At 39.5% G+C, this 22,206-nt stretch overlaps 1 protein-coding gene and 1 long non-coding RNA gene across 3 annotated transcripts; one reads left to right on the top strand and one right to left on the bottom strand.

Annotated features, from left to right (window-relative positions):
• The first annotated feature begins 1,825 nt into the window (after positions 1–1,825).
• LOC133794622 (uncharacterized) lies at positions 1,826–17,004 on the top strand. 2 transcript variants are annotated; one of them, XR_009875279.1, is made up of 3 exons: positions 1,826–2,246; positions 15,919–16,158; positions 16,941–17,004. It is a non-coding gene; the product is annotated as an uncharacterized LOC133794622 (long non-coding RNA). The 2 variants fall into 2 exon arrangements; XR_009875280.1 differs by lacking the exon at positions 16,941–17,004 and having other exon boundaries at positions 1,827–2,246; positions 15,919–16,014; positions 16,089–16,661.
• A 3,532-nt stretch (positions 17,005–20,536) lies between these two features.
• On the bottom strand, positions 20,537–21,102 carry LOC133794620 (uncharacterized). Its single transcript, XM_062231948.1, is given in 2 exon segments — positions 20,537–20,974; positions 20,977–21,102. Coding segments are annotated over 2 exon segments (234 nt in total). The 5' UTR covers positions 21,011–21,102; the 3' UTR covers positions 20,537–20,774.
• Between the last annotated feature and the right edge of the window lie 1,104 nt (positions 21,103–22,206).

The following is a 22,206-nucleotide window of genomic DNA, read 5'->3' as shown; positions in this document are numbered from 1 at the left end:
TTAAAATGGTTGTTTGGATGATGCTGAGCCTATGGGTTATTCATTTCTAATTTTATTTTCGATTTTAGTAAAAATAAAGAGTGGTCTCCTCTAATACTATATGAATGTCTAGCCACATCATATTCTTTACCAGCATTGAAAGTTTTTCTTAACTGGTTTAAAATTCTTACTCCTAATTTACTACTCAGACCAAGTAATAGAATTTTAACTATTAAAAAAATAAAGTAAATTTTAATAATATTAAATAAATTGATCAACCCATGGAGATTTTAATTTATGTTATGTAAATTTTTCAGAATTATTCAGAAAAATAGTTCAATGCATGAGTATTATGTTTTTTGAATTGATGATTGTAATTTTGTAAAATATATTCACTACTACAAAACTGGGCTTTCCTGACACCCAACTACGACAGTCAACTCTGTTGACTGTCGTAATTGCTTAGCGGGACTCTATGCCGACACTTAAAAACTGTAGGCATAGAGACCAACGCCGACATTTAATAACTGTCACCGTTGCTTTTGACTGTCGCTATTGACTCCAACGCCGACAGTTAATTCGAGACCAATGCCGACAGTTAAAATGTGTCGCTATTGACCTCAACGCCGACAGTTAATTCGAGACCAATGCCGACAGCTAAAATGTGTCGCTATTGAACCCAACGCCGACAGTTAATTTGAGACCAATGCCGACAGTTAAAAGGTGTCGCTATTGACCCCAACACCGACAGTTAATAAAAGTCCAATGTCGACAGTCATAAAATGTTGCCAAAATTCAAATAAAAAATTATAATTAATGAATAGTATAATTTTAAAAATAAACTAAATTATGTAAATATATATTTTAAAAAATAATGTATTTATTAAAAACTTTTAAAACTAGATTTTTTTTATTTATAAATTTTTCATATTATTAACTTTTTTATTTATAATAATTTTTATATCAAAATTTAAATTTATTATTCTTTAACATATTTATAAAATTATCTATATTATTAACTATATTATTTTTTAACATATTTAAAAAATTTGTATTAGTTAAAAAAGAGTTGTTTTATTAATTGGAAAAATATTGTAAAAAAATTAATGAATAGTATAATTTTAAAAATAAACTAAATTATGTAAATATATATTTATAAAAATTATGTATTTATTAAAAACTTTTAAAATTAGATTTTTTTTGTTTCTAAATTTTTTATATTATTAACTTTTGTATTTATAAGAATATTTATATCAAGATTTAAATTTATTATTCTTTAACATATTTATATAATTAACTATATTATTAAAAGAGTATTGAGGTCTCTAAAAGTGAACCCTAAAATAATAATAATAATAAATTAAAGCTTTATTAATAAGTAAATTAAAAAAAAAAAACAAAGAAAAACACTTAGAGTAAAATTAAAGCTTTACAAAGTTATGTCTTTTAATTTGAGTTATTATTATTTATTGGGAAATGATTAATAAGAAATAATTAAATTGATAATTAGAATTTATCAAGATTTGAAGGTTTATATTTTTTTTAAATTGTGAGATTGAAAATTTTTGGACCACTTAATTATTGTTTAATTCATGAAAATAAATAATAAGATGTTTTTTAATCTCAATAAAAAAATTATGAGAATTGGAGTAAAATATGATTTAAAAGTTAATTTATAATTTTGGGACCAAATTTAATTTGATAAGATTATTATTTTAATTAGAAAGTTAAAATAAATTGAATTGAAATTTTAACATTATAAAATCACATTTATTACTTAATTAACTAATAAGCAAATCAAATTAAATAAATAATACTTTATTATTAATTTAAGTAGGAAATGAAAAAAGAAAAGAAAAGAAAAGAAAAACACGCAAACCCTCTTTCCCTCTCAGATCTACCTCTTCCCCACCAGATCTCACTTTCTCTCTCTCGTGTCCGATCTGCCAAACTTGAACGATCGCTTTCCAGTCGCCGGAAAGCTACACGTGTCGTACAGGCGTGTTCCCCGGCCTCCGAAATTTCGACCCCCACGAACCCGCGGCCGTACGCGCCCCTTAAGGTCCCCCATTGGGCTTTCAAAGTTCGAACGAATGGGAGTGCTACGAAGCTTTCCAAGTACTTTTTGGACACCCTAAGCTACCACTAGCCGAGCCGCCACCACCACCATACTCCTTATGTTTTGGGCTTCAAAACCCACTGAAGGATCAGACTCAACTGTGGTCGGAATTGGAATCGACGTTTTGGCTGGCTTAAATCTGAAATGGGTACGAGATTATCAATTTGATTCATATATTTCTGCATTTTTCTTTAGTTGAAGAGTGAATGGTTGCTTTTGTGAATCTTTTAGGTCTGTTATTATTAGATGATATGTATATATGTATATATATATACATGTGAATATATGTTTGAGATATTAGTTGAAATGTTCTTTTTTGACTGATATCTGTTTGTATATTTGCGAAAAGGAGTTTTTTCTTTCTTTCAAAATTCTTATGTATTTTTTTATAGTATTGGATTTTGGGATAGATCTTTTGACTGTCGATGTCTTTGTATGATATAATGTGTCTTAGGCTTAGCTTGTCATGATAGGATTAATGTGTGTCTTCATATGTTAATGTACTCAGATGAATATGTATATTGTTATACCCAGATTTCGAGCCATAGTAAATATGACCTCGAAAGCTGAGTTCGCATTAAAATGGTCTCGTGAGGGTTAGGGAACGTTCTACGATTGTAAGTCGAGCCTGCAAAGTATGATACATGACCTCGAGTGTAGTGACCTCGAAATGATTTCGATCTCGAAAGATAGCTCTGAGAGCCCCTCATCTTCAGGAACAACTTCGGAGCAGGGATCTCGAGCTCGATATGCCATCTCGAAAGAAATGTTAGCTCGGGAGATGTCAGTGGCTCGCACAATGACGTGAAACCTGGGATGCTGAAGCCTTGGAGATACGCTATGATCACCTTGAATATCTACAAGTATTGTAAATATGGGATGTAATCCTCATTTATTGATGTAAATCCCCAAGAATCGTGGGATATTATTTAGTCAGTTATGCGTTTCCTGATCTTTGGGGAACGTTTCCTTTTATATCTGATTATTGGCATTTAAGGCCATTTATTTTTATTCACAAAAGAGTAACTACCCAAAATATGTGGGATAGTATTCTGGATCCTTCTCTATAAATAGAGAAGTCATGCACCATTGTAAAGGACCGAATTTCTGATTCTTGAGAGAAATCTCTGGAGAATTCATGCTAAAGAATTGTTCAGAGATAATCTTGAGATTAATAACAGAGACTCGTGGACTAGGCAGATTTAACTGCTGAACCACGTAAAAACCGTGTGTCTGAATCGTTTGTTTGTTTTAGCCATTGTCTTTAATTGTTTGCGTGCTCTCTTCTTTTATCTGTTGATGAAAAACGGCGTCAATAGTTTGGTGCTTTCATTGAGAGTTGAACTCAAGCATCCATCCTAGAGAGATTCATGGCTGCAAACAATCAGAACACTCCTGAAGAAAATTACCCAAGGCGTCCTGGAAAACAACCGATGGAGAACCCGGACGCTGAAGAAAGGAGTGGGTCCTCCGATTCCCGGGGACCACCTCCACAACCAAGGGATGAGGACATGTATTATAACCCTAAGCGTTATGTCCCTATTGTAGAATTGGAGAATCGGCAGCTGAAACAACTGCTGGCAGATGCCAACAAACGTAACGAGGAGTTGACTAGGATAGCCGCGGAAGCGCAGGTGGCTCAGCCCCCGCTTCCGCGCGAAGACCAAGTCCCTCCTCCAAGGGACGTGCACGTTCCTCCCCGGAGGCCCCGTGGGCGTCCACGAAAAAATGCTACCACAAGGAGGCCAGCGCAACCTCCAGCACCAACAGAGCCATCTGCTCCTTCTAGGCCTCAGAGGAGTACCCGAGCTCGGGTCCCGCCTAATCCACCTGTGGAAGTGCCTGCAGGAACTGAGAACAACCGAGCTCTTGCCGAGGCTCGGACTCAGGTTCCTGGTAGTGCACCAAACGCAACTGGCCCATCTCGGGCAAATTCTGGACCCTCCAGGCCGAGGCAAGGACGGCAACCACCGTCACCTATACGGTTTCCTCCGTCTCCCATAAGATATCCTTCACCTCCCTGCAGGAACGCTCAACCTGATCGAGATCAGGATCAAGGGTGTACAGGGGAAAGACAAGAAAACAGGGAGACGTTCCAGGGGCGGAAAGGCGCGCCATCCGAGAGAAGTCAGACGTCCCGATCTCACACTGCAGGGACAAGGCGACGTAGAAAGGATCCACCACGAAATGACCGATCGATGAGTTTCACTAGTGATGAGTCCGGAGAAACTAGGTCTGTCAGTAAACACGACCGGGGTCGTAAAAATACTGGAAATCATAAGAGCCATCCCGACCTGCGCAATCACCTGAATCAGAGCAGGGGAAAGGGAGATCAGACAAACCCGGATCTTAGGAATCATCTGAATGGGCGTAGAGATCCCTCACGGAGACGCGAGCCTGGGATCGCGATTAATGACTATCAATTCCAAACACCGCCTAAGGACCCAGTACAAGAAAGGATCGATCAGCTCGAAAAAGCCTTTAGGCTTTTGAAGAATGAACGAGGGAACGATCGATATGAGGACTCTGATGAGGAGCTCGAGCCATTTGCTCCCAATATTTCTAACACTCAGTTCCCCCAAGGGTTCCGGATTCCTCACGTCCTAGCGTTTGAAGGAAAAACCGACCCATGCAGCCATCTGAGTACATTCAACACTATCATGAGAGCTAGTAACGTGGGTTACGAGCTCAGATGTATGTTGTTTCCGACATCATTGGCCGGGCCTGCCAAGAGTTGGTTCGAGAAGTACAAGAGACATTCTATAACTTCGTGGGATCAATTGTCTAGAGACTTCAAGAAGCAGTTCTGAGCTATGGTGGGAGTCAGACCCGAAGCATCCACTTTGACTAATGTCCGACAACAACCGGGCGAAACACTAAAGAGCTACCTGACAAGATTTAATCTAGAGGTCGCCCGAGCTCGAGACGTGGATGACAGTGGGCATTTGATGGCCATTCGAGTTGGCGTTTTGTCCGGGAGTGCCCTTTGGGATGACATGCAAGGGAAACCGGTGAGGTCGATAACCGAATTTAACAGACGGGCGCAGAGATTTGTCAATGTAGAGGAGGCGAGGTCAACACTCAAGGCGACCTCGCAGACCGAAACTACAACGATAAACATTAACTCCGCCTCAACCTCGGTTGACCCAGCAGCTACACAGCCTACCTCGGAGAATCCCTCCAAGAGGAAAAAGAGCGAGGGAAATAATCCCGAGGCTGATGGAGGAAAGAAGAAAAAAGGAGAAAGGTATTTCTCCGTATATAAAGTGCACACCGAGCTCAACGAGTCTCGGGAAAACATATACCTGGCTAATGAAAACCAGGTCCCCTTCAGGCGTCCGGACCCTATGAGGAATCAAAAATCCAAGAGGGATTCCAGCAAATACTGTCGATTTCATAGGGACACCGGCCACACGACTGATGAGTGCCGACAGCTGAAGGACGAGATCGAAGGGTTGATCTCGAGAGGTTATTTCCGGCAGTATGTCAAAAACCAGAATACTGGATAGGCTACTGCCAGCCAGAGAGTAGCCGCGCTTCCGGCAGCACAGAATAATAACTCCCGATCTCGGGATGAGGACAGGCCTCCGCCGATAGATGGAGAGGACGTAATAACCATCTCGGGAGGTCCTCATCTCGCAGGAGGGGGCAGAAATGCTCAAAAACGATACGTGAATGAGCTAAAGACAGGGGACGGGTCTCCATATGAACCCGAACCAAGGGCACCAAAAAGCCAAAGGGTTGAGACTCAGCCTATAACCTTCACCGAGGAGGATGCCTCCCACATCCAGTTCCCTCATCATGATCCACTCGTCATCACCCTACAGCTTTCCAACAAAAGAGTGCGCCGAGTTCTCATAGACAATGGGAGCTCAGTTAACATTCTTTATAAAGCAACCCTAGAAAAAATGGGACTCTCCCTTCGTGACCTGAAGGCTTGTGCAACCACTTTGTACGGCTTTTCTGGAGAAGGAACCGCCAGTACGGGGTCCATTGAACTCCCTGTGACCTTGGGAGACTATCCAGTCTCGGTGACCAAGATGATGGAGTTTGTGGTAGTAGAGTTACCATCTGCCTACAATGTATTGCTCGGGAGACCCGCCCTGGTCGGGCTGGGGGCAGTTTCATCTGTAAGGCATCTAACCCTTAAGTTCCCAACTCCAAGCGGGGTTGGAACATTGAAAGGAGATCAATTGGCAGGAAGGGAGTGCTACAGCATTTCCTTAAGGGGAAAGAAACAAACAAGCGCGCAAGCACTTGTTGTCAAACAGAATAAAGATGGGACAGTTTTAGAAATTGATGAGGAGATCGATCCAAGGATTGAAGAGAAGGTTGACCTCCAACCTTTGGAGGAGCTCGAAGAGGTTCAGCTCGATGAATCTGATCCCTCAAAAAAGGTGAAGGTCGGAAAACACCTCCAAGACGAATCAAAATAGCAATTAATTTGCTTTCTGAAGAAAAACCAGGATGTCTTCGCGTGGTCCCACTCTGACATGGTGGGAATAAGCCCTAATGTAGCGAGCCACGCATTGAATATAGACAAAAGTTTCCCCCCGAAGCAGCAAAAGCGAAGGCAGCTGGATGAAGACAGAAAGAAAGCACTAAAGGAGGAGGTGGACAGGCTGAAAGCAAATAATTTTATAAGGGACGCTTTTTACCCTGATTGGGTGGCCAATCCAGTGTTGGTCCCGAAACCCAATGGGACATGGAGGACGTGCATTGACTACTCGGACCTCAACAAGGCCTGTCCGAAAGACTGTTTTCCCCTGCCGAGAATTGATCAGCTCGTGGATGCCACGGCGGGGCATGGTTTGATGTCGTTCATGGATGCCTATTCTGGATATAACCAGATTCCCATGCATGCCCCCGACCAAGAGCATACGAGCTTCATTACAGATAAAGGGCTCTACTGCTACAATGTCATGCCATTCGGACTCAAGAATGCCGGAGCCACGTACCAGCGGCTCGTAAACATGATGTTCTCAGAGCAAATAGGGAACAACATGGAAGTTTATGTTGACGACATGCTTGTAAAGTCTCAACTTAACAAGAACCATGTTGATGACCTCGAAGAGTGCTTTGGCGTGCTCAGAAAGTACAACATGAAGTTGAATCCTCAGAAGTGCACTTTTGGGGTGTCTTCAGGAAAATTTATGGGTTTCATTGTCAATTCTCGTGGAATCGAGGCTGATCCCGACAAGATAAAGGCCCTCATCGATATGCCTTCGCCTCGGAAGCATAAAGATGTTCAAAGCCTGACTGGCGGGATGGCAGCTCTGAGCAGGTTCATCTCGAAGTCAACAGACCGCGGTCTCCCATTCTTCAACTTATTAAAAGGAAGTAAGAAGTTCAAATGGACAGATGAGTGCGAGCTAGCCTTTCAGGAGCTCAAAAAGCACCTAGCCGAACCGCCCATCCTATCAAAGCCTGAGACGGGAGAAGTACTGTTCCTGTACCTCTCAACTACCGAACACGCGATAAGCGCGGTGCTCGTCCGAGAGGAAGAGAGAATACAGAAACCCGTCTACTATATCAGTAAAAGATTACTGGGGGCAGAGTCAAGGTATCCACTGATGGAGAAGCTCGCCCTCAGTCTAATCCACTCATCTTGAAAGCTCCGCCCTTACTTTCAGGCACATCCTATCCATGTATTAACAGATCAACCACTAAGGCAAGTCTTGTCTAAACCAGAGGCGTCTGGTCGACTCCTAAAGTGGGCTGTTGAACTCGGACAATTCGAGATCACCTACCATCCGAGGACGACCATCAAGGCACAAGCGTTGGCGGATTTCATAGTGGAGTGCACCGGCATCGCTGATGACGAGGTAACAACCACGGCCCACGAGCTGTGGAAACTTTACGTCGACGGGTCGTCAAATGAAAATGGAGCAGGGGCAGGAGTTATTTTGATCACTCCTGCAGGGAGCAAATTTCACTCTGCATTAAGGTTCGGCTTTAAAGCATCTAATAATGAAGCTGAGTACGAGGCTTTACTGGCGGGACTACGAATAGCAAAGGAACTCAAGGCCAGAGCTATACATTGTTACAGCGACTCTCAGCTCGTAGTTAATCAAATCTTGGGAGAGTACCAGGCTCGTGGCACAAAAATGGCAGCTTATCTGGAGAAGGCAAAGTGCGCATTGGAGTTTTTTGAGTTTTATGCAATCGAACAGGTTCCCCGAGAACAAAACTCAAACGCAGATGCCTTAGCTCGCCTCGCCACCTCCGCCGAAAATGAGGAGCTGAATGTTGTGCCCGTAGAGCACTTGTCAGCACCCAGCATTACTGAGCCAGACAAGGAAGATGTGTGCATGATCGAGACAGAACCGACCTGGATGAGCCCGATCGTTGAATACCTCGAAAATGGAATTCTTCCAAAAGATCGAAGTCAGGCTCGGAAACTAATGTATCAACTTCCTCGTTACACCATCCTGGATGGAAGACTATACAGAAGAGGGTATTCCATGCCATTGCTCAGATGCGTGACTCCCCCCGAGGCAAAGAAGATTATTGAAGAAATTCATGAAGGGTTCTGCGGAGATCATACCGGGGGGCACAGCCTATCCAAGAAGATTATACGCCAAGGATATTTCTGGCCAACCATTAAAACGGATTCTTTCGAGTTCGTGAAAAAGTGCGACAAGTGCCAGAGATTTGCCACGATACCCCGAGCTCCACCTTCCGAACTAACCATGTTGACGTCCCCATGGCCTTTTGCGGTATGGGGCATCGACCTCATAGGCTCACTCCCAACTGGCAAAGGAGGAGTAAAGTATGCTGTGGTCGCGGTTGATTACTTCACAAAATGGACAGAGGCTGAACCACTAGCGACCATATCTTCAAAGAAGATCCTAGATTTCGTGGTAAAGAACATCGTATGTCGATATGGAGTGCCAAGAAAGATTGTGTCTGACAACGGAACCCAGTTTGACTGCGACTTATTTACCAACTTTTGTAACAAGAACGGCATAATCAAGAGCTTTTCGTCAGTGGCTCACCCTCAGGCGAACGGTCAGGTCGAAGCCGTTAATAAAACTCTCAAGAGTTCCTTGAAGAAAAAGTTGGAAGAAGCAAAGGGACGATGGCCTGAGGAATTACCCCAAGTCCTTTGGGGATATAGAACTACAGCTCGGACATCAACTGGACATACCCCATTTTCTCTAGCATACGGCTGCGAGGCAATGTTGCCCATTGAGGTCGAAATTCCAACGATTCGAACTCATATTTACGACCAAAGTTCCAATCATACTCAGCTCGAAGAAATCCTAGACTTGATCGAAGAAAAAAGGGAGGAGGCTCAGCTGAGAAATGTTGCTTACCAGCAACGAACAACAAGATATTTTAATAAAAGGGTTCGAAGTCGAAAGTTCGGAGTAGGAGATCTGGTATTGAGACGCGTATTCTTAGCAACCCGAGATTCAGCAGCAGGAGTACTCGGGCCAAACTGGGAAGGACCATACCAGATAGAATCAGTCATCCGCCCTGGCGTATACAAACTTGCGAGATTAGATGGGAGCCTGATACCTCGAGCATGGAATGGCGAACACCTTAGACCATATTATCAATAGTGTAGAAAGTGTCGCCTGTAACCATGATTTTCTATCCACGTTAGTTTGTTTTTGAATTTCATCAAATAAAATGTCTACTTTGTTTCACATGTAATTTATTTTTATTTTTGCAATCTCTCTTAATTTAATAACCTATGGTCACACTCATAGGATATTAAGGGGGCAACATTGGTATACATACCTCCAGCTTAAAAAATAAAAATTATTTGGATACAACCAAATACGCGAGCTTAGATAGTTCGGACTTAACCGAGTTATCAAAAACAAAAAAGTATTTGGATATAACCAAATACGCGAGCTTAGATAGTTCGGACTTAACCGAGCGAGCTTAGATAGTTCGGACTTAACCGAGTTATCAAAAAACATTAAGTATTTGGAAATAACCAAGTACGCGGGCTTAGATAGTTCGGACATTACCGAGCTACCAAAAACCAAAAAACGTTTGGAGTTTAACCAGATGTGCAAGCATAACAGGTTTGGAACAAACCAGCCAAATTATCGATCGATGATAAATGGGAGCCAAAACCCATCACAAAATATGTCGAGATCGAGGCTGGAACATCTTAAAATAGTTTCGAACTCATAACCTCGGAGCTAAGATACTAAGGATGAGGAAAAGTGACTAAAAGATTAACCAAATCATTCATATTACATGCCATATAAGTACTTTTCAGTTCATGGTTAAAGTAATGTCCGACCTTGATAAATAACGAGGTTGGAAACGGATAATTCGAATAAACTATGCATGAATGCATCGAATTTCGAGCCTAAATCCAAACTATGTTTGTATGCATAAATAAACATAACCGGTCCATCAATTATAAAAATATGCAAAATATTTCGAGCCAAAAAATGTAAGCATATAAAAGAATAATAAAGGGAATTGTATCAGCCCCGTGGGCGTAAGTTAAAATAATTACAGAAATAATGGGACGCAGCCCCGAAAACTGATCTCCCCGAGGTCAGATTCAAAGAAGAGGAGTCTCCTTGGCCTTCTCAGCATCAGTGGCACCGGACCCCTCAGGACGAATAGCATGACTATCCTCCTGAGCTCCCTCCGAAACGGTACTCGGAGCAGCTTTATCCTTCTCGAGCTGCTCAGCCTCTTCCTTCTCGAGCCGAGCATTCCATCGTTCGAGGAAGGACGCCTCGAGGGGACCCAAAAAACTGGTGTCCAGTTCTTCGTTATAGGCCCACATCCGGTACATGGCTGAATCGACCGTCGTTTCCTTCTTTTCTTTGAACTCGGCAGTAAGGCGGGTTTTGATATCCTCCATGAGGTCGAGGGTGACGGCCTTGTCTTCCTCGAGCTTCTTATTGGTCTCCCGAAGCTGGATGTTATCTCTCTTTTGCTCCTCGAGTTCATTTTTCAGCTTCCCAAGCTCCTTGGCCATTTCCTCACGCTCCTTAACCACTGCCTCGAGCTTAATGTTCGCTCTAAGGTGGAGGTCCCTCTCCTCTTGGGCAAGGGTCCTGCTCGAATGGACCTCGTTGTTCAGCTCGTAATTGAGCTGGGCAGTGAAAGCAAGAGCCTGAAAAAAGGAAGAAACCATCATTAGCCTCGAGACAGTATGAATGTAAGCAAAGGGAATATAGGATACTTACCGCGGCAGTATGCTCGATACTCTTCTCGTACAGGACAGTGCGGTCCCGAGTGCCAGTTAGACACTGCCACTGAGGAGCCTCGAAATTGCCGTAGCTCTGGCCAATCCGGGACATTACATCCGAGATCAGCGTAGATCCGTGAGGACCGGCAGCATTATCCACCACATACGAATCCATATGGGTGGAAATGGTTAGCTTATGAGCTCGGGAAGCAGAAGGTCTTTTGACGAGCTGGGTAGAAGGCATTTGACCCGCCACAGGAGGTTGGGATTCGACCACGGCAGCGATACCAGTCTGCGAGGCCGGCGTCACCACAGAGACGACGGCCTGCGAGGGTGGTATCGTCGTGGGGGCGTTAGTCTGGCCAGTCGACGCCGCAGCAGAGCTCGAAGCCGGCGGGGGAGGAGGAGGCGTTTTCCTAGATCTCTTGGAGCTTTTCCCAGGCTGACTGGTTGTCAGTCCCCTTGCCCTGGGGCGCTTGCTCCTCTTGGCACCCGCATTGTCGATGAGGGCGTCGAGGTCGGAGTCCATATTGCCTGCACAAGTCATCACAGTGAGTCAGTAGAGTGGTGAAAGAAAAAACCTAACTGGAACTTTCCCCCGAGCTTGAGCTTGGGGACCATGAAATTCCCCCGTCTTCAGAAGAGGCGGGGGGAGGGCCTTCCCTATAAGTTGGTGATAACCTCGAAAGGTCCCTATAATCATTGGTCCCATACTGCACAGCTATCCCATTCCACATCTCGTCCGTGGTATACATAGTGTCGTATTTCCCGAGCCCACTATCAAACCTATGGACACAGTCATCTACCCAACTCCATATGTAGAAGTGGTATCTATCCTGTGGGCACGAGACTAGTCTATTGGGCCTGTGTTTTAATAAAGTGGGAGACCACATTCGCGAAGTAGGAAGGGTTTTACCTCCATCGGAGTCCGAACCCGAGGCTTCATCATTTGCCTCGTTCCCCGACCGCGGACTTCTCGAGTGAATTGGGAGAGATGCTTTCCTTTCCCTCCTCGGAGGAAGGATGCTTGTGGGCAGAGGCACTTCCTCCCAGCGTTCATATTTGTTACTGGACCAGTCAGAGGTTGACTGGCCCTGTCCCAACAAGCCACAAGCTCGAAGCTTGTCCTCATGTAGCAGAAATGAGAGAGACCTCCTGCCATAAGGGAGTCGGAGCAGGCTCTCTCTGTGCTCCTTCATTGTCTCGTCAGGGGTGGGACGCTGAAAGTTAGCTGAAAGGCGAGATACACTTCAACTAAACATGGATTCAAGGGCTAAAGATTCGAGCTCAAAAATAGAAAGTAACGGGAATACTTACGAATTCGCCTAAACGAACGATGTCGAGACGGGAACAGACCGTCTGTCCAGAAAAAAGCCCTCTTGAAGTCAGGAGGATGGTTTGGAAGATCTTCAAAGATTTTTGTCTCTTTGGGGTAGCTCGAAAGATAGTAGAAACCATCTCCTCCCCGAGCTCGGGAGGGATTACTCTTCAAGCAAAAGAGATATAAAATCTCTTGGGGTGAAGGTCCTGTCCACCCCTGCTCGTGAAACAAGGACCTCAGGGCAGACAGCACCCTGTATGAATTGGTGTTGAGTTGGAATGGAGCCAACCCAACGAAATCGATAAAGTCCCTGAAAAAGGACTTCAGGGGCAGCAAAGCTCCTGCCTTTAGGTGTTCCTGGCTCCAGGCTGCGTATTTCACACTGGAATCGCGGCCCCCAGGAGCGAAGCAGCTCCGTTCATGCCTTGTCGGAGCTCGACACTTCAGTGTGTCCAACGAGCTAAGGCCATGAATGGCCAGGATGTCAGTTATCTGGTCGGAGGTGGTAACCGAGCTCTGGTAGAATTCGGCTTCAAACATCTCCCTCCTAGGCTGCGAAGATGAAGGCTCCGCCATTAAGGAAAACTGGAGTTCCCCCGGGTGGTATGCTACTGTGACTTTTAACGCAGGGTCGAGGGGAACTGGCCTAGGTCCTGGGTTAGGCTCCGGATAGATGGCTTCTCGAAGAACCCTTCTCTTCTTTTCGATGACCTCGTCTATCTGACGACGATAGTGGGCTCGAATGTCTTCTTGCTCCCGTGCGATCTCGTATTCTTTAATCCGACGCTGGTTCCGGGCAAAGATCGATTCCGGGCTCGGAGATTTGGGCTCGTAAGGAATTGCTCGTAGTGACCCCCACCGTCTTTCCGGATTCTGTGACATCTAACGAGAAAGAAAAAATGGTGAGGGCCATGCATGCAAGGATCACGAGCTCGACAGAATGAGCTCGGAGATTTAAGGACAAGAAACTAAGAATTTAGACCCTCACTAAGGGGTCAGAGCGCGTGTTCCACAGGGAAGAAAAAGAACGTGGATGATTTTTTGAAAATCCCGAAGTTCAAGGGAAAGAAAGGTGGCGGTTAGCCAGGAAAGGGCTTTTTCGGGTTTCGTGTAATTGTCAAGAATAAGGGTTTTTACCCGAAAACTTGGTGTACAAGAAACATAGCCTAAAATTTTCAAAACCCAGAAAGTTGAATCAAAACCCAGAAAGTTGAATCAAAACCCAGAAAGTTGAAACCACATTCAAACGTCGAATCTGGATATAAACCAGAGACGAACTTCCAGAGTGAAAATTCAGAAAGCCTAAAAACCTATCGGTTCAAACCCTACTATCGCATCATGCTAAGAACGTAAACTAACATACACAGCAAGCACAGTATAAAAGGAACAAAAAAAATGGCGTACTTACACAGTGATGGGGAGTGCAGCGAAATCGTCGAGTGGAGAAGAGGTTGCAGGAAAGAACTCACTAACTCGTACAAACCAGGATTCTTTTGTTTCTTCGGCCTAGAAAACATGCAATGAGCATAAACTGTGGTAAGAGGTTTAGGGAGTGTTTTTCTTTTTTCTGGTCTGTGATGAGCAAATGTGAAGGAGACGAAGAGGGGGTCTTGTATAAATAGGTGGGAAAACTGAATTAATCAGGAGCGTTGATCAAAATCCTCAACAGATCGAATGGAGGGGAGTCAATGATAGGATGGCGCCGAAAAGCTGTCAGACGAACGATCGTGGGCATGTTCCCAAGGTACTCAAGTACCTAAAGTGAGCAATACCCATCTGGCACGTGTCCGTTTTTAAGAGTGTGACGGTATGGTTCCCAGAAAAAGTAGTTCAAAAGTTTCCTTCTCTTAGGACTCGAACAAATAATTTTGAGGGGGCAAAATGTTATACCCAGATTTCGAGCCATAGTAAATATGACCTCGAAAGCTGAGTTCGCATTAAAATGGTCTCGTGAGGGTTAGGGAACGTTCTACGATTGTAAGTCGAGCCTGCAAAGTATGATACATGACCTCGAGTGTAGTGACCTCGAAATGATTTCGATCTCGAAAGATAGCTCTGAGAGCCCCTCATCTTCAGGAACAACTTCGGAGCAGGGATCTCGAGCTCGATATGCCATCTCGAAAGAAATGTTAGCTCGGGAGATGTCAGTGGCTCGCACAATGACGTGAAACCTGGGATGCTGAAGCCTTGGAGATACGCTATGATCACCTTGAATATCTACAAGTATTGTAAATATGGGATGTAATCCTCATTTATTGATGTAAATCCCCAAGAATCGTGGGATATTATTTAGTCAGTTATGCGTTTCCTGATCTTTGGGGAACGTTTCCTTTTATATCTGATTATTGGCATTTAAGGCCATTTATTTTTATTCACAAAAGAGTAACTACCCAAAATATGTGGGATAGTATTCTGGATCCTTCTCTATAAATAGAGAAGTCATGCACCATTGTAAAGGACCGAATTTCTGATTCTTGAGAGAAATCTCTGGAGAATTCATGCTAAAGAATTGTTCAGAGATAATCTTGAGATTAATAACAGAGACTCGTGGACTAGGCAGATTTAACTGCTGAACCACGTAAAAACCGTGTGTCTGAATCGTTTGTTTGTTTTAGCCATTGTCTTTAATTGTTTGCGTGCTCTCTTCTTTTATCTGTTGACGAAAAACGGCGTCAACATATATGTATATATATAAATAATATGTTGTCTAGTTTAGCTTTTTCTCGTATTATTCATGTCATATTACTATGCTCATGAAACTTGACAACTCATTTAGGTAGACAACTTTTCTTTCTTGGAAAATAGTTTTCAACATGACAATCAACTTTGTTTAAAACTGTACTGCTACATGGCAATAAAAATCTGAAATGAAAATATTTAAATCAAGTTACCATTATTTCAAGAGAATAATTCTCTAATATGCATGGCATATTATTCAACTACTAAAAATTGTTTAAATATAATGACAGTCATGTACCCCTGGATGATATTGCTGCACTTGATCTCTCTTTTTGTTTTCCTTCTTGTTCACCGACTATTTGGTTTAAGAATTAACAAAGGGCAGCTGTAGTGGTTTTTTGGTTTTTGGAGTCTCTAAATTTCTGCAGTCCCTGAAATGGTGTTTTAGAAAATGTCTACTGATCAATCATGATTGATTTAGTTTCCCTTTGTTTGGTAATATTACAGTTGTCTTTGGGTTTTTAAGAAATCAATAGTATAGAAGAAAATGGTGTTGGTTTATGTGGTTGTGAAATATTATGTCTTTTTTCATTGCCTTAACATACCTACTATTTTGTTAATTTTGGTGTATCTTCATTGTTTTAGATATTTGATTTTGGACTAGCAAAATAGATGCCATCTTAATGGACTCATCATTCAATTGCTCTTAATATTTCTCAGGCTGACCTTATCATCAACAAGGTATATTATCATATTATAATCTTATTTTCATTCTATCCATATATGTACTTACCATGTGTTGTATGCACAAGTAGTAAGCCGCATGCTTCTTCATTCCTGTATTGTGACGGTTTCTCTCTGTGTTAACGGAGAAGATGAAGAATGGTAAGTGTTTTTCTGTTCTTTTTTCTTTTTGTTAGTTTCTCACTGATAACTGAAATGTAATTGTGATATAAAATATCAATCTTTTTCTTACTAGTAACTCAAATTTTGTTTTGAATTTTTTGGTTTGTTATGCTATAATCTATTTGATATATGTTCAGGTTTTATAATATTGCTTAATCGGTAGTATTTATGTTCAAGATTCTTCTTAATCTATTAGTTTTCTGAATTACTATGCTCTGTCATGCTTAGTATTATTGTTCACTACAAGAAAAAGCTATATTAATAGTATTGACTTTGCACATTTAAAAGAAAACGTCATCCAGCCCCCTGTGAAATTTCTGGGGTCATTTAGGTGGCTTTATACTATATTATATTTTCTTTTCTTGCTAAGTACTATGGACTTAGAATCTCATGCATATTACCTACATAGTGCATGTCTTTATATGTGTGTATATATGTATATTAATTTCTCATTTATTGTATATTTGCTAATGTGCTGTGAATAATTGGTAATTTGGTTTATTAATGTCTATGTCATTTTATAAACTAACTAGCTTGAGCACTTTTAAATAGTGACTGAGAGGTATGTATTCCTTAGTTTTAAGAACGAAGACTAACTATTTAAGCCAGAGGCTATCTAGTTTGATAAGAAAAATACAACTTTTATATAAATCATTTTTGTGACTAACAACCAATCATCTTTTTTATTTATTCTGCAACCTCAATTTCTCTGTTTATTTTAGTTTTGGTTTGACTTTAATGGTGTTTATTCTGTATTGTAGGCTAAAACTCTACTTCGATATTTAAGAGAACCAAGGCAACAAGAAATTCTTCTTCAAGTTGTTGGGTATTATTTTCTTTCTGAGGATTTGATGTATTATTTACATTGAGAGTAATGAATTTTTATTGAGAATTATTTAGTCTCATGGGGATTTGATGTATTATTTACATTTCAATTGTATGAATAAATGTTCTATGTAAATGAATTTTTATTATGATAAATATAATTTTTTTTGCAAGTTATGGTAATGATAATTAATTATGTGAGTATTTTTTTTATTTAAATTTATATCAAACTTCAATTGTTAAAAATATAATTAAAAGTTCTAAAAAATTTATATCGAAAAATTATTATTTATATATATATATAATATAAATTTAATTTTACAGTGACACGTATTAACTGTCGGCGTTGCCAGCAACGGCGACACGTATTAACTGTCGGCGTTGCCAGCAATAGCGACACGTATTAACTGTCGGCATTGCCAGCAACGACGACACTTATTAAATGTCGGCATAGCCAGCAATGATGACACTTATTAACTGTCGGCGTAGCTACCCTACGCCGGCATAGACAAATACGACAGTTAGTCGACTGCCGTCATTGCTCAATAGCGACAGTTAAAAACTGTCGAGAAATCCCATTTTTGTAGTAGTGATTATGAGATGTAACTCTTACCTTTGAATTTAGTATTCTATGTTTATGTAAATAAGAATTAGTTTTCTCTCTGTATGTTTTGTTTGTTTAAACTAATATAGTTTTTTTTTTTTTTAATTTTTGTAAGATTACTCATCTAATTTTATTATGCTATTACTATATGAAAAGAAATCTCACTAACCTTTTTAATGTTTCTGTAAGCCAAAATGTAGGAATCTAATGGTTTAATTGCTTTTGCTACTTCTTTAGAGAAGTCAATAATCTCTCTAACATCATCAGACTTTTTCCCAGTGGAAACTGAAACAAGTGAAATGGAACAACCAACTGGACTCATGAAAATATTGCTTGGACTTGGATTTGATATATCGAAAAGCTGGAGGCATTGGGTACTTTGAGAAGGAATCTGGAGGAGAGGATACATTTCCATTTAAACCACCTTATGTGTCTGACACGACCACATATGGTGACATGCCTAAAAAAAGCTTCTATGACTCTTCAACAGGTGGAGATAGCCCAAATTACTACCAGCAACAATTGCACTCTGATTATAGGACTCAAGCTACAACTTCTAAGGGTCCTTTGGTAAAACAATATCAGCAACCAAGAAGAGGCCATCATGATAACCATGAACTCTCAGAGGAACATATAAGTGTCAGTAGGTATAAACACGATAGAGAGTACTGTTCCAGAAGTCCAAGACATGTCCGGTCAAGTGAGTGCTCTCGTAGATCTGGGAATTAGAGTTTAGATGGAAAATAATAAATTCTAATGATTTGTTTTTATTAAATATAAAATAAAATAAAATTTAAATATAGTTTAGAATAATCATATTTAAAAAAGTAACTTATATTTCTCGATCTTCTTCCTAATATTTATCTCACAAAATTAGTGATTTTTTTTCCTAAAAAAAACACAATTTTATAAATTATTATATATAAATAATTTGATAAAATAATATTTTTTTGTCACTCTCTCTCTCTCTCTCACTACAATTCACCGAATCAGTCCACTTTTTCTCTCCCACTCTCTCAATCTCAAAAGCGACAAACCCAAATACCAGAAGAACAACAATGGCGGACAAACCAAGCCGAGCTCTTGTATTGTACGGAGATGGCTTGGCTCGTCTCATCAATTCATCACATACCCATCTCCACTCACTTTCCTCCATAGCTTCCTGTGGTTTCTTGAGCCTCCCTAATGCTCCTGCTTCAGGTTTTTATCTCTCTCTCTCTTTCTCTCTCTCTGTTTTTAATTTTCGAATTGTTAAGATAATCACTACAATGAAGCATGTATATTGAGTAATCAACTTCTTCCATGGCTGAAGTAATAAACTTTATAAGCTTAAACTTCATGGCAAAGATTAAGTACCCTATATAATACCTATTGAGTTTTATTACAAATGGGGTCAAATTAGGGCTCACAATTACGTAGGAAAGGTTTGATTTTGATCCTTTGAATAAAAAAATTGTTAAGTTTCTGCAATTGGGTATGCGTTTGTTTCTACTGATATTGTTTATACTTTCTTTCTCAATGTTGGGATTTACTTGGATTTAGATAGAGAGCGAGGATGAGAGAATAGTTAGGGAATTTGCAATATGAGAATCACAGTTCAGAGCCTCTGTCACGTTTCGAGGACAGATACAACCCTTCAAAGTCTCATGACACACATGAAGATGGTAACTCTTCCATCAGCAAATATTATGGATCAGATAAATTTCATGATAAGGAGAATTGAACCAGGGACCACAAAATACAATGGGACAGTTCCTGCTTGCCATTCGGGGTAAGTGAAAATATGTTCTCTTTGCCTTCAGCTTTATGATATAATATATAATGTTTATCTATTTGTAATGTGGTACTGAATGCGAAATGTTGTGTACTCTTGAAAGGATGTGTACTTTTGAAATGATGCGAAATGTTATTTACTATTACTGTTAAATTGTAATTTTTTTTTTAGCATATTCTGTTAAAGTCGTACCAAATTCTGTTAAACCATACCAAAATCCGTTAAATACCAAACACCGTTAGATAACCATTTATATGATAGGTAAGATATATATATTTATATATACTAGATACAAATAACGTGCAATATGCACGTTTGTTTAGTTTTATTTATATAATTTATTAATTATTTTTATTAAATTTATATTAATGTCATATAAATTTTGAAATAAATATCATATTTTAATTAAATAATTTATTTATTTTTTTAAGTTTATGTTTGTTCTAATTTTTGAATTTTGAAGTGACAACAAGAAATTATATATTATATATTTAATGTAATACTAAATATTATAAGTGGATTTTAAATTTAAGTTTTTTACCAGATTTAAAAAAAAATAATTTGTTGCTAATTCACAATAGATTATATTATATGTTTAATACGATATTATTCTAATAAGTGAGTTTAAGTTTAATGAAATTTTATTTAAGTTATAAAACTTATGATTTTATTATTTTTAAATAATTATCATTGTAAAATATCTCAAAAATATCATATTTTAATTTGTTTAATTATTTATTATGTTAAAATAATTATTATTGTAAAATATCTGAAAAATCCTATTTTAATTTATTTAATTATTTATTATTTTTAAATAATTATCATTGTAAATATCTCAAAAATATCTTATTTTAATTTTTTAATTTTTTATTTTATTTTATTTAAATATTTACAAACTACAGTTAAATATAAGAATATTTTATTAAATATAAGAATATTCTGTTAGAGTTAATATTAAAAAAAATAAAAAATCCTTAAAACCAAAAATTTTCCTTACCTACACACTTATTATATATCTAAGTGTAGATATTCCTCCAATGCAGAAAATGTAATCTCATCTAACAGAAACATAATTTAGATCAATATATGTAAAATAAAAACACCTAAGAAAAGAGTAAACAATGCAAGATTTGTCCCAAACACAAACAAAAAATAAAATCAAACCGTTCTTTGATAAAAACAATAAATATGAAAAATGATGGTGACCATAAAGGTAATAGCTAATGTCTATTTTTTATTTATTACAATATTTACATTCATAACTAATTCTAAACTGAACACGTGCCTTGCACGTGTCTTTCTTTACTAGTTACAGTAGATACAAGGAAACGATACTTACGTATAAGCACAGCACATACATCATCCGTGTACGTTTAAATATAACTAGCTAGGCTAGCCGGTGCCCGTAACGCCGAGATCTTGCTTGTTCTCGTTCTTGCCAGCACCAAAGACCGGACCGCCTTCGCCGGCAGAATGATGAACCTTGTCCTGGATTTTATCGATCTGAATACCGCCTTCATCCTCCTGCGATTTCAACTCGGTCCTTGTTCTGTTCTCTCCTCCTGGTATCGATTCGTACGTCGTTGCCGTTTCGAATCCTTCGGCTGAGCTCCTTGGGCCCCTGACATGTTTTTAATCTAATTAGTTTTTCTGGGATATCTTTTATTTGATGGGATTGGGGTCTCTCCTTGATTTGTTGTTTCCTTAATTGCTGGTTTATTTTAAGAGCCACACTATATATATATATATATAAATATAAAGATACATGTACATAAATACACATATGTGTATTGTTTAAGTAGTGGGGAGTTAACGTGGGTTGTTGACACAGTTCCAGGTGTCCTCTACTAGCATGCGTGGCTATCTTTTGCTAAGCCAAGTGGCTCCATATACGCACTATATGAGATGGGAGTTGGACACTTGCCTTTGTTAAAATCAGTTTGGAAGAGAACTGTGATTAGACCAAGCTTACGTCAATTCATTTTTCATGCGTGTGGTATATATGGATACTGGTTCTTATCGTTGATGAATTTTGATAACAGTCAAAGGGGTCATTTTAGGACCTTCCCGAGATGAGAGTTAATAGTATTACTCGCAAAGTCTTATGAATACTAGTCTTAACATGGCAAAGATCATGTAAAAAAATTGACGGACTAAATATTTATGAAAAGGTTATAGTTATTCTAAAAAGTGCTGTACTAACTAATAATTTAGACAGAAAATTATTAGATCCTTCCATTTCCCTATCATTAATACGATTTCTGAGCATGCCAAATGATTTGAATTGTGTTGCAACTTGAATCTCTAATGCTCCAGGAGCCAACAATTTAAAGGCCATAATAAAATTGCGGACTTTAATTGGTAAAACTCAACACACGACTTTTAACATGACATATAATTACACACAATAATATGTTATCAAAATCTAAATAAACAAACTTCTACAAGAGAAGAGAAGAGAAGTCATTACTTTGTGACCGTTTAGTAAAATATTTATACCACACAATATGTCAATTAACTCAAAAATAACAAATCAAACCAAGGTGTTTCACAAAAGATCTCCATTCTTAGAACTGTGTTAGAATCTGTGTTGCAAGTTTGCCAGTTTGCTGTGCTTGGTCTTCCTGTATGTATATGGTCTTAGAACTGTGTTGCAAGTTTGCTGTATTTGGCTTCTTTTTAGACTCTTAATGAAATTCTCCCTTTATTAAAAAGCTCTACAATATTTTTACCAAAAGCTCTACAATTTTAAAAATATTAATTAGAATATATATATATACTAGATACAAACAACGTGCACATATATAAGTTTGCTTGATTTTAT

This window comes from Humulus lupulus, chromosome 8, assembly GCF_963169125.1.
Source record: "Humulus lupulus chromosome 8, drHumLupu1.1, whole genome shotgun sequence".
NCBI classification, from domain to species: Eukaryota; Viridiplantae; Streptophyta; class Magnoliopsida; order Rosales; family Cannabaceae; genus Humulus; species Humulus lupulus.
This window is presented reverse-complemented; position numbering and strand designations above follow the sequence as displayed.